General features: G+C 37.1%; 2 protein-coding genes across 3 annotated transcripts in view; one reads left to right on the top strand and one right to left on the bottom strand.

Moving 5' to 3' along the window:
• Positions 1-15,801, top strand: part of CTPS2 (CTP synthase 2) — a 159,796-nt gene that overhangs the window by 4,144 nt on the left and 139,851 nt on the right. The window lies entirely within an intron of this gene.
• SYAP1 (synapse associated protein 1) lies at positions 5,792-15,420 on the bottom strand. The gene is made up of 9 exons (XM_070943709.1): positions 15,087-15,420; positions 13,358-13,476; positions 11,585-11,651; positions 10,192-10,265; positions 9,737-9,876; positions 9,069-9,208; positions 7,458-7,516; positions 6,561-6,702; positions 5,792-6,357 (listed from the first exon to the last, which is right to left on the bottom strand). The coding sequence occupies exons 1-9, from the start codon at positions 15,280-15,282 to the stop codon at positions 6,230-6,232; spliced, it is 1,065 nt and encodes a 354-aa protein (XP_070799810.1). The 5' UTR covers positions 15,283-15,420; the 3' UTR covers positions 5,792-6,229.

Raw genomic sequence — 15,801 nt, 5'->3', positions numbered from 1 at the left:
CTGTTTTTCTCTGTTTTAGCTCTCTCTCATTCTCTCCCTCCAGCTCTCTCTCATTTCCCTTTCCCTCTCCCTTTCCCCCTTCTCTCTCTTTCATCCTCATTTCACTCTCTCGACCTAGCGCCCCCAGAGTTTTCTCCGTACTGCCCACGACCGGCTGCTTTTTATGATTCTGAGTCCTTAGTGGGCAGTTCAGCGCCAGCCACGGTCCCCTTCGTGTCGGCTCAGGAAGAGAGGAGCAGCTGCCGCCACCGCCGAATGCAGGGAGGGAAGAGTTCTGGCTCTTCTGCACAGCGCGGCCAGCTGCTGTGATCATGGTCCAGGAGGGTATCCTGCTTGTGTGTGTTTGCACGTGCACAAAAGATAAAGAGATGAGAGACAGAGAAAAGAGGAGAATTCCCTTTTCTCTCTCTCATATCTCCCCTCCCCCCTTGTGCGGCGGGAGGCAAAGGCTGCCTTGAGTGCAAATGTGGCATGAAAGTAAGTAGACGGCCGCTTCACTCCTGCACTAAGGCTTCGGCCATTGCCTTGCTGTGTCCCCCTCCCCCACAGTCTTTGGCCGAGCACGTTGGATGTGAATTCCCTGCTTATGTGCACCCTCCCGGTCCCGCCACAGCAGCCAGGGGGTCCCTCCCCCTCATGGCTTTCATTGAAAAGTGTCCTACAGGCAGCAAAAGTCCCCCGTGCATGTTTTAAAGCCGCGGCTGGGTGCTGTGGGCCCATCCCCCTTTCTGTTGTCCCATCTGGATGCAGAGCCCAGAGCAGAGCTGCAGAAGGGAGGAGAACTCAGCTAAGGAGTCCTGACAGCTGCAGCAGAGATAGCAGCAGAAAAGGAGCTGAAGAGCTGTGTAAAGATACTCCCACGGAGCTAGCTGCAACTGTGAGTTGAGATAGCTGGGAGCCTTTTGAAGTCTCCAATTTCGGCTTGCCTTTTGCTGAGTTGAAGCACGCAAGCCAACATCTGAACTGTTGCTGCTGGACAGTTTCCCTCCCAGGAGCTTCAAGCCATGTTTGCTGATTGAATTGTTTTTCACAGGTGACTTTTAGCTGTGAAGCCTATACTGCTGCCCTTCTACCACCTCGATGATGTATCGACACCGAAGCTTCTTAATGTCATGTTAGTTTTTTCTTATGGACTGTTTCGGTATTGTGGAGAGGAATTTAGGGAGATGGCCTGGCTTCATTTAACCAAGATAAGACTTTGTTATTAATGTGCCTTTTTAAAGATAATAGTGTTTTTTAAACATTTTGAAGTAAAGTACATTTTTATAAAAGACTCCTCTGCTAGTTTTATTTCAGTCCTAGTGTGTTTGCTTGTGAGCTGGTTCACGGTTTGGGGACAAACCTCAACCCCATCCTGATACTCCTGGATCCCATTCCCACCCCGTTAACTCTCATGTTAGCGAGGTCGATATTGGTCGCAACTGGGTTGGGCCAGTGTCTTGGGGTGGAGAGCAGGTTGCGCATCTCCCCAAGCGACCGAGGCATGCCCAGTATCAACAAGGGCTGGAAGAAGCTCCAGCAAGAGTGAGGCACCGTCACCCTTACCTTCTCAGGCCAGGAAAGAGTGACTGGAAGGGGAGGGGAGGGCGAGGGGCGGGGCCAGCGAGTGGTGGGATCACCCGACATGGAGCCACAGGAGAGGGCTCCGGAGGACCTCCGGCCTAACAACAAAGAAAGCAATTAGCGCTAGAATGTAGCAAAGGAGTAAGCACAGTTCCTGTTGCTTGTTAAACTTATTACCAGAACAAATAGACACAGGAGCTAGCCAGATTTCTGAATCCTGCTTCTTTTCAGAAATAGAGATTTACCTTTTTCTTTCCAAACAAAGTTGAATAGGGAAAATTATCCCATCAGGATTTAAACGTCACCAAAAACCAGTTTTAGACCAAAACTTAGAAAGGGTATGTAAACTCATGTTTGAATGTCAATCTTTCTAGCTAGCCAAGAAGCCTTGCTGAATGTCACTCATCTTGGTTCCTTGTCATTAAAAGCTTATTTCCAGCAGCTCTGCTTCGTTATTAAATTAAGTCTTCAAAGCACTGATCGTTGCATCCTGGCTGGAAGAACTCCAACAGGGGAGTATTTCCTCCTAACAGCAGTGTAAAAAGCTTAAAACAACCCTTCCCCTTTAAAATAAGTCAAGCCCCAGCAAAGTACCAGCAAAGGGGGGGAAAAAAACCTTCCAGAGTCTGCCAAGAACCTTTAGCTGTTATGATGTAATAAGGGTTAACTGAGAGGCAGTTTCTGTAAGCAGGGCAATAAAGATTAGACTAGAAACAACACCAGAATGCCTTCCTTACAGGATTAGCCCTGTAAAATGGAAAAACAAAAACAAAAGGAGATTCCTTCCAACAACCAGTTCTCCGAACTGCTTAGAACGTTAACTACCGGTTCTAACAAATAGGCGCGAATCAGTTGAATCCCACCTCTGGTTCACTTCTAGAATACTTTGTTCTCTTACAGTGATGTTGTCCTTTTGTTGGCAGTACAGATGAAAAAACTACTTGTGCACCTAAGTCCTTGACTTTCTTGCCTAGTTGCTCGTAGTCATTCAATATTGTTTTAAAGTCCTTTTTTGTGTCATTCATCCCTCCATGTAGTAGTAGAAAAGGATAGTAATCTGTGGATTTTATTATTTTAATTAGGTTCTCAGCCACATCTTTTGATTTTTGCTCCAGGGAGACAACATACCTCTCTGGATTGACTGTTTGGTCTACAGACGGCTGGTTCTGTTCCCTTGAGAATTGAATCTCCTATCACCTACACTTGACTTTTTTTCCCCTAGGGAGGTTTGGGGTATTTTTCTATCAGAACCATTTGATGGTGCTACTTTTTTAGGGACATTTGATGATGGTATTTTTCTATGTCTCTGCATGTTTTCTTCTAGGAAGAATCCATGAAATCAATTACTTAGCACCAGTGGGGCTGCATCAGAGTGGGTTGGGTTGGACAGGGGTTTTGTACTAGGTTTGTGTTTTTTTCTATGAGTGACATGTTTCCATCTGTCTTCTTCTTCTAAAGCGGGTGTCGGCAATCCTGGGTTTTCTGGTTCACATTTCTGAATCCTGTTTTTTTCCTGGGTGGGGGGAGGAGAGACACTCCGCAAAATGTGTGCTTAAATCTTGCGCCGGTGCAAAGTTCTGATTATTAAAGATGGTGATGGGGAAAGATTGCCTTCCTTTCCCAAGGACCCAGGGAAAGTGGAATAAAAATAGGTGTGTGTGTGTGTGTAAATAAGAGCTGGGGATAGCTTCTGCCACAAACAACAGTTGCTGTTATTTTTGCTGAGAGCTTCTAAGCTACACAGCATTTTTTAATATTAACAATAATGAACCATAATATACAGGATTAAATATGAGTTTCGCAATCATTTCTGCTTCTTGGTCCAGGACAGAGAAAACACCACTTACTACATTTTCATTTCCAAAAGAATCCGAGGTCTCTCCAGATCTGTTTAGTTTCTAATCAGTTTTTTTTAAAAAAATCTTACTTTGTGTTGAAATAATAAGATCAGCTTTCAAGGAGAGAGTGGGGGAGAGGGAGAGAGAGAAATGATATTACAGGTTTTTCTTTTTTATTGTTGCTAAACAATAAATGCAGTCTGGATGATTGGTTGGATAATGCCTTGATGCTATGTTTTTTATTTTTTGTACTGGTTTTTTTTATTATTATTATATTGTAAGCCACGTAGAGTGACATAAAAGTAAGATGGTTTGAAAAAGTCCTGAAAACTATTCTATTTTAACAGACCTGGACCCATAGTATGGTTGTTGGGTGATAATTGCTTATTTCATGCATTTCAATTATTAGAATTTTGTTGGATCAGTTGATTGCTGTGAATAGGCCTAAGACCTAGTAATTGAGACAGTATGCAAAAATGATAAATATTTAGTATCTCAAAGACACTTGCAATTACATTTAGGAGAGAGAGAGAATATTTTACTTCTGAGAGGCTAGAAAGAGTAACATGCAAGTGAATTTTTGCATACTTCCATATTGCTCTTGAAGGAAAATAGATACTATTTTTTTAAGGGAAAAGCAGAAGGAAAACTATTTCAATAACTAATGGGCTATTTGAAAATTTTTTAATATGTATAGCATTTGACAACAGTCTCATAAGCAGCTCATTTATAAGACTGAATCTCCTATAATCTCTGATGACTGAGTCTATTGCCTAGCGGGAACCTTGCTATCTGAAGGGAAAAAAGTAGCTGAGAGTGCTGTAAAATTCTCCTTAATAAATACTTTTTGTTCATCTAATCTGGGATCAAGTATCCAATGTTACTATTAATACTGTTTAGTTGAAGAACATTTAAACTCTAATTTTTCCTAGTAAATATTGTATGATCTACTCTTCAACATTTTTTTTCTGGAAGTTATGTTTTCTAATTTGTAGTGTGACTATTCTCAACTTATGACCGTTATTCTTATATATTTGTAGGGTGCAATTACAACATTTTTTGAATTGTCATAGTACTGGGTTTGCATAAAATAAAAGCTTACATTATTTTAATATTTCAAATAATCAAGTTATTGACTACATTAATAACATATTTCAAACAAAATTAATGTGAATGAGTTAACTCCTATCCTGTTGATTACCAAAAATCATCCTAGTACTTTAGGGAACTAATTACTAGAATGTTACATAAGTGGTCTCCTTGTACAATACCTTCTATATATCATCCACATGGCATCTTTTTTTTTGCTGCTTCATCCAACTGAAATAGTGTCTTTCAATAGCAGCCACCTTTTCAATATCAGTGCATGTATTATAAGTATATAACCTTTGTAACCTTTGTATAAATATGTCTTATAGCACAGGGGTGGGTTCTAACCAGCTTTACTACCGGTTCTCTTTGTGCGCACGCTATGCGTGCCATCGCCTCCTTTGCCTCTCTAAGGAGACCCAGCTCTTGGGCTGAGTCCCTTGCCTCCCATCCACCCAAAACAAGGAGAGGCTATGGTTTGTTCTATTTGTTGATTGTAAGCTCCTTGGGGCTGAGAAGAAACAGTGTTTCCTGAAGTGGACCACTAGACTCCTAAACAACTTAAAAAATGATCTAGTAAAAAGAAAAGTCAATCAAAAGAGCAACATGCAAACAAAAGAAAGTAAAACACCCCCAGGAACAAAACAAATTAAAGTTTAATTTGTGTGTATTGTTTAATGGGCTACTAAATTGGCCAAGCCCACCTAGTTACATGACGTAGCCACGCCCACCCAGACACATGACCACCTAACCATGCCCACTCAATCACATGACCATCTAGCCACGCCCACCCAGCTGGTCCAGCCCCCAACAGTCTGAGGGACAGTGAATTGGCCCCGTTTAAAAAGTTTGAGGACCCCTGTCTTCAACAGATCCAATCTATGTTTTCCTTTAAAACCTGTGATTCTGTATATGACTTTCAAAATCATTGAAGATATTTTGTTCAACAAATGTTAATCATGTATCCTCTGCTGGTTCAGGTGCCACCGATCAAAACTGAAACATTATCTTTTTAGGGTAGTGAACGGAAGATTATTGTCAAACTGAGTTTGCTGTTATTCAATTAGTGTAAGCCTTTAGTGGTTGTATTTAAAATGGTAACATTTCAAAAGCCCTAATTAAAAGCAACATTTGAATTATAAACAAGAGGGAAGTATATGCCATTCTAGGATCTATTTTTGAAGAAGTTCATATTTAGATTATTTTCATGAGTTATTTATAAATGGGTCAGAAGTAGCAAAATAGCAACATGAGTTCTTGCCATTATTAATAGGAAAGTAGTTGAGATACAAGTTTTCTACTACAGGAAATGTCACAATTTTATTTATGGTCAGGAATTATTTTCTCATCATTCATTTAGTATTTTCTAATCATCTGAAAATATCAATGAAAAAACAAATACAGCGATCCAGACAATTCTAGGCAGATTTTTAAATAGATGTTCATGTGTTCTGGATCATTGTACTTCAAGTACTATTTTGCAATAAACCAAAAATCACTTCTGCAATTTCTTCAACTATGACAATTTGGGATTATTAGAAAATCCCTAAAATACAAGCAAAATGTGCCACATAACTTGCTAGATTATAGACAGTATTTTCTGACAACAGTTTCTGTGCCTGATTATGTAACACCTTGAGTCTTATTTTATAAAGAACTTTGGGCCTCAAGGAAAATACTTGAACCAAATGTAAGAACAAGTTCATGTCAGTTTTTGGAAAATGGTCCAGGCAAAGTGATCAATTTTCTGTCTGCAGCATTTTTTCTATTTCTTTGTCCCAGTTGTCATCTTGTTTTTCTGATTCTGTAACTACTTCATATTCTTGAAGTTCTTGTTGTAGTTCTTTTTCCCAGTCTGCAGTTTCTTCTAAATGGAAATAAAGCATATCTTTAACTTTTAGGACTGTAAAATATTCAACATGTAATTTAGTGTTCATACTCTCTCATAATTGAATGCACAAAACATTTTAAGATCAAAAACAGTCAAATGAGAGCTTTAACAAATATTATTTTTATGGATTTGTACTAGCAAGACCATATTATTAGAATATGAAGAATAATTATTTTTACCATCCACTGTTTCCTTTTTCTCATCATCAAGCACAAGCTGTTCAATCTCTTTTCTCAAGTCTTCCTGATTCAGGTTGCATGCATCAAAAGCATCACTTACAAATTCAGATACACCTGGACTAGTAGAAATCTCTTCATCATCCTTTAATATAATTTTAAAGAAGGACTAATTTAAGAATATAAACAAACTTTATTAAAGGATCTATGCTATTCATTTGTTATAAGGCCTGGATGTCAAAGTTACGAGATCATGTTGCCGTCACATGACGTATCGTGACATTTTCCCCCTTTGCGGAGCTGGGGTGGGAGTGGCCTGCATGTGACGCATGTGGCCCGCAGGCTGCCAGTTTGACACCCTTGTTATAAGGAATGGAAAAACACTGAAGTTACAGGTATAGGATATCTAAATCAAGAAAACACTTGTAGTATCTAGCAATTCAATTAATAACTATATATCTATGTTATAATAGCAGATTACAAGAAAGAATACAGATATCTATCTGATCCCAACAATGCTTTTAGAATTCTTCTACCATGTCATCTCTGCTCTCCAGCAAGAAAAAATGCACTGTGCTATTGTTAATGAAAAGATTACTGCTACTAACTACTGTGCATCCTTAGATTTTGTAGGCTAAGAAAATAAAAGTTTGGTAAAACAACCATTAAAAAAAATGGCTTAAATAGTCAGCTTTAAGTAAATTCCTAACTAAAAGAGTTTCTACTGTTAGTCCTTTTTAAATTCCAATTCAGACTTTTATTTCAGACATTTCTTTAACTTTCTAGTTTTCTTAGAGATACAGGCTTTGTGTAGCAGTTAGAAAATAGCTTGGATTTTGGAAGTTCTAAAAATCTTTGCTGTAAGTGCATACCTTAATCATCACTATAATGTAAGTTTACCTCTTGATGTTTCAGCTGAGATTTGATAGCAACAGGTGGCATCTTTGACCTCACAGTATCTAGGGAAAAAATAGATACAGTAAAATTCTGAAGGTATTTTCTAATGTCTGATGTTTTAAAGCATGTGAATGACTCTATAGGCATTGATACCAAGCTGTGATTTATTGCTACTGCATGTATGGATAGCAAGCCTGTACTTCTATATTTTCTTCTCTTCTTCCTTCAACAAAGGAATACATTTTTAGTTTGCAGTCTGTAATAAAAGTGTAGCTTGTCTTTGTTACTGATTTGATATCCTGGTTTCTTAATTGTGGTGTTAACAAGATATATTTTTCAGATTTCAATGAGGCAAAAAGTATACAGGTAGTCTTCGATTTACAACAGTTCACTCAGTAACTGTTCAAAGTTACAATGGCACTGAAAAAAATGACATGACCGTTTTTCACACTTAAGACCGTTGCAGCATTCCCATGGCCACATGATTTATATTCAAATGCTTGACAACTGACTCACCTTTATGACTGTTGCAGTGTCCTGGGATCATATGATCACCTTTTACAAACTTCTGACAAGCAAAGTCAATGGGGAAGCCAGATTCATTTAACAGCCATGTTATTAATTTAACAACTGCAGGGATTCACTTAACAAATGTGTCAAGAAAGGTCGTAAAATGGGGCAAAACTCACTTTAACAAATGTCTCATTTAGCAACCTAAATTTTGGGTTCAATTGCTGTTGTATGTCGAGAACTATCTGTAGTTTGTTATAAACCACAATCAAGCTTAAAATAGCCTCTCTTGACATACAAAGAAGTGGAAAAAGGAATGGAAGAGCAGGATGCAAGTTTTCTGGGGTTTATAGAAGGGGTAGTAACAAGCCTTCTGAACTAGGTCTACACTTTCAGCTGTCCTTAAATAATGAAAATAAATGTAGTAACTATCAGAATCATGTCTGCAGGATTACACTGCACATCCACAAACAGAGACAATACTGTAGTTCCTCACTAACCTGACATTTGGCCCTGAAAACGAGGTTGTTGATTTGGCTCTGTGCTGTCAAAACACTTGTCATGTCTAATCAATGTAGTGTTTCAGACTTTTAAAGCTGCAAAATAGGCAGAAATGGCTATAAAGGTAAAGGGGCAATCTATTCTCTTTAGTTTCAGAGTAGGAATGCAGGGGCTTCATAGCAAAAGGAACTAACATGCATGCCATGAATAGTGGAATTGTACAGAAGAACTGTAAAAACCCTGCGCAGAAGGGTTTTTTAATTTTTAAAAAAATCTTAACTCAAGATGTAATACAGTTACATGGATTTAATAATTATATATGCAAAGTAAGATTTTGAAATGAGTTAGACATTTCTTTTTATGGTCTTTTTAGACCATAACTATGGCACTACATCATTGTACATACTGTATCAGTTTTAGTTTCAGTTTTAGCTACAGAAGGAAGTTGAACTTGTTTATAACAAATCAAATATACCATGCTTGTGCAAAAAAACATGGTTTTCTCTCAGTTATCTAAGGAATGTTTCATATGAAATTGAAGGTGTAAGAAGCTTGAATAAAAAAAAAATCAAATTTTAAAATGTTTGATTAAATCAATATTACCTGTTAACAGTCTATCCTCTTCACTGCCGTTCTTTTCTTTTCTCACTGCTTGCTGTGCAGCCAGTGCTGTAAGTTGTGCAGACTGTTTAATAAGGGAGACGCGATAAAAATAATTCCTCCAGAACACCTCTTCTTTTACACTGAGGACAGCACACATGTTTTTGTTAGTAAGTAATTACTTTTTTTTTTAATTTGATTTATATGCCGCCCTTCTCCGGAGACTCAGGGCGGTTTACAATGCGTTAAGCAATAGCCTTAATACTTTTGTGTATTTATACAAAGTCAGCTTATTGCCCCACAATCTGGGTCCTCATTTTACCTACCTTAGAAAGGATGGAAGGCTGAGTCAACCTTGAGCCTGGTGAGATTTGAACTTGCAGTAATTGCAGGCAGCTGATGTTAATAACAGTGGTTTAGTCTGCTGCGCCACCAGGGCTTTACTTTATAACACTGGGTATACAGATTTTATGTATTAGGATTTGCCTTAATTGCCTGTTAATATTTTTGCATGGCATGGTTGTGGGCATGCAGTCTGAGATAAACATTTCTCTATCTTCCCCCCCCCCCCTGCATTCATAATTTTAAATTGGTAGCTTTCAAGCTAAGTGATATTTCTTGATAGTTAAGTGGTTAGGATATACCTCATCAAATATAGGTAGATCACTCACTGTTTTGGAACAAGATCAAATCTCATTCTATTCAGAAGCTCATCTTCTTGAAGCATCACCATGGCTACTGGATACATCTGGTCAAAGTCAAAATTAAATTGAACCCCTGCTGGTGGATCACGCAGAAAGTTTCTTCTATCCTTTGTAAAATAAAATGTGATCGACAGAAGTTGAAAGCTGTTATTACCTTGGGAAAAATATTTCTCAAGATGTTATTTTGAGAAATGAATTACATCATAACACAGTTATTAATTATGACTGTTCTTATTTGTATTAGAGCTTTTTACAAGTTATTACATATCTGAATATCTAGAATCCTGCTTTAGATAACAAACATGTACGTTTTCAAGAAATTAATTGCTTATGTTAGGAATCGGAAGTTTATGGTTGCTGAACTATAGGTTCCCCCCCATTCCTGGCTCAAAAGATTAAAAGCAAAAAAACCTGCTACATACTGCTGATAAGGCCAGTATTTGTTGCTGAATTGTTTCTTCCTCATTGCTGTCTACCCATGGAGGAACAGCTGTTTCTGTGAGCAGAAAAAAAATGCAATGTTTATAATTGCATTCAACCATAAGAGACCACTGAACGACTGGCATCTTCAAGTAAGAAAAGCCTCTTGCTAAGGTACATCAGAAGAATGCTCAAACCAGTAATATTAAGCAGCAAACTAGATTATGTTAACTTAATTCATAAATCTATCGTGAATTCCATATATCTAGAGGTAAGAAGGCAGCATTTTTTTTTCTTTTGTCCCATAAGAGATTCTCTGATTCAGCCTGGAAGGCCACAGTGAGAGGAAAATTGTAAAAATTTTGCCATATAACCAACCCATATATTTCTAAAACAGAATGGTTGGGCATATACATGAAGATACATGTATTGTACACATTTTATTTTGAAGAAAAGCTATATAATTCTTGTAGCATTTTGATGTTTCCCAAGAACAAATAATGGCTTCAGTCCTAAAATATGTACTAGTAATAATAGGTTTCTGCATATAATTCCTGATCTTGGATGCACATTTGATTCCTGTTAATTTTGCTAATTGAAGAAGCGTGGATCTGATTCTCTTATCCTAGACCAGACATATTACCTATAATCTGATTAAGCTTTTTTTTAGTAATGAATCTGAACTGTAAGATCACCAGTGAGAAGAATAATCCAGTCAAATTTCTTTTGCTGCCTGTATTCATTTTTATGAAGTTTAGTCAAGTGGCTGAGACATTTAATATTAAGTTAGAACCCCAGTATCTTAATTTATTTATCAGAGCCAATGCAATATACTAGGTGGTTTATTAATTAGGACCAACAAAATTAATATCCATGGACTGGATGTCTCCCACACACACTCACATATTTTCATCCAGACTGTTCTAAAAACAGAATTGAAGTTGGTGAGTTTGTGTATGTTTGTTTTAATTAATTATAGGAAAAACATAACATAAATATGCTACTGAATACCTTTACTATACAAGGATATTGTTTCATATTAAGTTGCAAGATAAAAGCTTTTTCTTTCACAAAAATTAATTTGTTGCACAAATAAGGAATGTACTACTTTTGCAATTTGTAAGTATATAAATATTGCTTTTTCATGTTTTACTTTGTTGTATCATCTTATAAAATGCAACGTTATATTTTATATGAAACTCAACCTTAATTTTTTTTCTGATAAGACTTAAAAAAAAATCAGCTATTTTCTCATGTTCCATCGAATATCTTGCAAGTGATTTTTGCTTATGTGTTAGGAGACATCCTGCCACCTTCCTAGGCCATACAAGCTTTTAATGTGATGATGATGATGATGATGATGATGATGATTTTTGTAGCCAATTCAAAAAATACCTGATTTTTTGGTGTGTTGCTGTTGAACAAATTTTTCTTGTTCCTTTTGAAAGTCTCCTATAATTGTCTACAACAAAAGGTAAATGTGAAAAATGAAAAAAGTTAGATAAGCATTTCAAAAATACATTTTTGCTATTGTAACACAATGTGGACAGTTTCTAAAAAAAAGTTGAGAACCATTCTTTATGTAGCCTGGAGGAGAAAGTGGGAGGAAAAAAATAAAACTCTGTAAGATTTATATATTTCAATGGTACCCCAAAACAAGTAAAATAAATAATGGGATTTCTGACTATATAGAATGTGCCTGCATACTGCATGTGCTTTTCTTTCCCCTTAAATGCCAGCATTTACCATTTTTTATTCTACTCAAATAAAAATTTAAAGTCTTAAGAAAAAAAGAAATAACTAATATTACTACTTTAAAAGAGGTGGTCCAAGTTTCAAACAGAGTTTTTAGCATAAAAATATAAAAAGTGAGTTTACTGCATTTCCCTATCATACTTTTAAGCCACACAAAACATCTTCTAAAATAGTAAATACCAAAAACAAATAGGTTACAACATGTTTCTTTTAATGAATCCTGAAAATAAATGTTTCCTCTTTGAAGATCCTTACACTTATCAAATCTGTGCTGTCAATAATATTAGCAATGACATTCAAATTCAGTATTTCTCCACATTCAGATTATTATATCTTAATTTAACAAATAAGTTCTTTGCTGGTAACCATCATGTTTCTTCTTTATCTAAACCTGAAAACCAGCCGAAAAGCAGCTAATTATAATTAAAGTATTTCTGATGTGTTTGTTCAATATATGGTCATGTGAATTGGGCCACACTCTTGGATTATTCGATATAAAATATTTTGTATTCTATAGAAACTCAATAGAGTATGTGCAATTGAATAAGCATATCTAAGAGGACTTCATTCTTTTATTCAGTCTGAGTGATCTATACAATGAAATTACAGGTGGTCTTCAATTTACAACTATTCTTTTAGTGACCATTTGAAATTACAATGGCATTGAAAAAAGTGAATATGACTAGACCTCACATTTACAACCATCATAGCATTCCCACAGTCACATGATCAAAATTGAGCACTTGGCAGCCAGCATGTTATTTATGATAGTTGCAGCATCCCAGGATCATGTGATCACCATCTGCAACTTTGCCAGTCAACTTCAGACAAACAAAGTTAATGGGGGAAGCCAGATTTGCTTAAGAACCACATGATTCACTTAACAACTGCAGTGATTCTTATAACCATGGCAAAAAAGCTGATATTGGGTTAACTCTTGCTTAGCAACAGAAATTGGGTCCCAATTGTATCATAAGTCAAGGACTATCCGTATATACATTTTAATTGCTACCAAACTTATCTATATAACTAATACAAACAAACTTGTAAAATGAGTAGCATAAAGACAAGAGTTTTCCTTAAGGATAACGTTAGAGACTAATTCCATAAAGCCTCTTTTCAAACCCAACTCGGTTTAAGTGACTACATGGACATAATCATATGGTTTTCTTTAAGTGGTTTGCCATTACTTTCTTCCTGGAGATTTTTCAACTTTCTACTCTTAACTTACAGACCTAGACTTTCATGGTGATGTCCCATCTAAATATTTTCCTGATTGGAACCTGCTTAGCATTTGTGCCTAGGTGCTATCATCTGCCAAAACTGTGAAATTAAAAGCCTTCAAAATAACTTAAAGCAGAGTAGGTTAATAAAAATACCAGTTTTATAGGCAATTATTTACAATAAAAGTACCTTGTCAATTATATTTTCTATTTTTCCTTCTTCAACAGACTTCTTTATAGTTTGTGCTGTTTCAGCAACTGATTCAGATATCTTTTTTGTAGCCGTTGTAGCAAAACTGAAGATATAACCTTTTAGAGATAAGACATCATTTAAACTCAGAATACTTTCCTTCCTGTACTTCAGAAACTAATTGCTAATATGAATCTGAAGAATATGGGAATTTAGATTTATTCATTCATCTCTGCTAGTGCTTTAAAACATGCAGCATAATTAATGCACAATAGTCAGGAGTAAAGAAACTCGCATACAGAAGCCCATTTCCACGCAGTCTAGAGTTTATCAGTATCATTGATAATCTGGTGCACAAATCAGCATATCAACAACTTGACTTTAAATAATTTGATATTAATTCATGAAGAAGTACTCTGGATGTAGGTGCCTGGTATAGAATATTATAACATAAGATATTCTTGAACTAATTTACATTGAGAAAGCAACTGTATTTGGGATGGTGTTTTGATTTCTTTGTTGGACAGCCTTGGATATGAAACTAACATTTCTCAAGATAAAATAAAGCAGTACTTTAAAGACAAATCCAAGATACTGTACATGATCAATTTGCTGAACTCAGTAACATAAAAATCTAAATTGTACTACGTTTATTTATTTTGTTCATCTAGCAACAAAACAAGGCTTTGAAATCTAGGATTTCAGCCATCCTATTTAAATAATAGTGTAACCTGTAATCTATAATTTGTTTTAAAAATTAATTGATAACACAAACTATAAGTTGTTAACTGTTAGAGTTCATTCTGAATTTTTCTTTATTTCAAAAACTCATTTGCTATATATAAGCTTTAGTTTCAACATACATTGCTGTTGTCATCACCAACACACATTTTTAAACATAGGTTTTCCTAGTAATATGGAATTGGAGTGTGTTGCTTTTTCATGTGGTTTAGAAACCAAATACAGAGGAAATTCCAACATTCCTGAAGAAGTGCTTGAATATTTTATACATTAGTACAATACCAGTGAAGAAAATAGCAGCTTTCAAAAGAAACCAGCATGGCTGCATAAGGAACTTTGATATATTGAAATACTTTGTCTTTCAAACAATTTTTTTTTTTTTAACGTATGGCACGTGTTAGCCAGGGATCACCGAGGTGGCTGGCTGCCTCTGAATTTTTTCGGGGGGGGGGGGGGTTGTTATCTTTACCAGCCGGACGCCTGAATGCCAGTAGGCAAACCGGAGAGGCTCCTTTCTTGTCCCTCCGCGGTTTATTCGCTCACGGGAATCGAACTACCAAGCTATTCAAAGAAGTAAAAAAAATTGAAAGAGGGGCAACTTTCACTGAGTAAATGGAATAGCCACTCTTATTTACGTGGGAATTAGTATCAGTGAAGCTAAACAGGCACAGCTTATGCCTACTGCAACTTTATTAAATTCGTATGCTGCAGTTGTATGCTCCCTGACTCCCAACAATTCTGGGCAGTATACAAGTTCAATAAATGAATAAATCAATCTTAACGACCACAGAAAGGTCTTAATATCTCTTGCTTCCATTTAGCGATCGTCCGGATTTTTGGTGCCCTAAAGAGAGGGAGCTGAGGAAGCAATTTATAGAAAATATTATTTGTAGGATCTGCGCTAGGGCAACCTGTAAGCACATAATAAGCAGAACATTGCAAGGTGGGGCGAGGGTTCTTGGTCACGGGATTTCGCGGAGGAACTCACTGCCAAGCCCCTTGGCTTGATTAAAGAGCGGGTCCATGTCCGGTCCCCCTTTAAGTCCCTCCTCTTCGTAGCGCGGCGGTGGCGTGTCTCTTTCAGGGACCTCTTCTCCGCCAGTTGTTACTTCTCCTTTGGAGGGAGACGGCTTTTCTTCTTCCGCCCAATTCATCCCCAACCAGCCACTCAGGCCGCGCAACATCTTAAAAGATAAGCGTCGCTCCCCAAAGCCGCCCAACTTCGTCAAACTTCCCCCTCAACGGTGTTCTGGGTCTCAGCAGCGTCGGGCCCAGGTTGCTGGGAAGGCAGCCTTTGTTTCCGGAAGAGAGTGCGAACTCGCCTGTCATGTCATCCCACTACGTCAGCAGCGGAACCAGGGATCTCGGCTTTTCAACGGCCGCGCGCGTTCTGCTTCGAATGAGCGCCCCCTTTGGTCCCTCTATTAAATCTGGGCAAGGCACACCGCTGAGAGTAGTAGTTTTTTTTAAAAAAAAATGATACTAATAAATCGACTACTGTTTGTTCAGAGTCAATACATCTGTCCAATACAACTTGCTTGCAAGGGATTGTAATCAACCGTAATTGGTGTAATATTTTCACCCTACTCGCCTACAAATCTCTTTTCTCGTATTTATTGTGGTAAATACAAAAAAATAATTAAAGTTCATTTGAAATAATTCCAAGGGAACTCTCAGAGGTGCTTTTTTTTCTTCAAAAGGCA

The sequence above is a fragment of the Pituophis catenifer genome, unplaced genomic scaffold, assembly GCF_029215685.1.
Source record: "Pituophis catenifer annectens isolate HBS135680 unplaced genomic scaffold, rPitCat1.0.hap2 SCAF_4, whole genome shotgun sequence".
Lineage (NCBI taxonomy): Eukaryota > Metazoa > Chordata > Lepidosauria > Squamata > Colubridae > Pituophis > Pituophis catenifer.
Note: the sequence above shows the minus strand (reverse complement) of the source record. Positions and strands in the feature narration are given on the sequence as shown.

Bases quoted from the DNA above. Each gene is read 5' to 3' on its own strand.
- SYAP1 (XM_070943709.1), bottom strand. From the start codon at position 15,282: ATGTTGCGCGGCCTGAGTGGCTGGTTGGGGATGAATTGGGCGGAAGAA. The intron at 9,209-9,736 runs GTGAGTGATCTA...TGCTGTCCTCAG, and splicing joins TTTGATCTTGTTCCAAAACA to TGTAAAAGAAGAGGTGTTCT. The intron at 6,703-7,457 runs GTAAACTTACAT...ATTATATTAAAG, and splicing joins CTCAGCTGAAACATCAAGAG to GATGATGAAGAGATTTCTAC.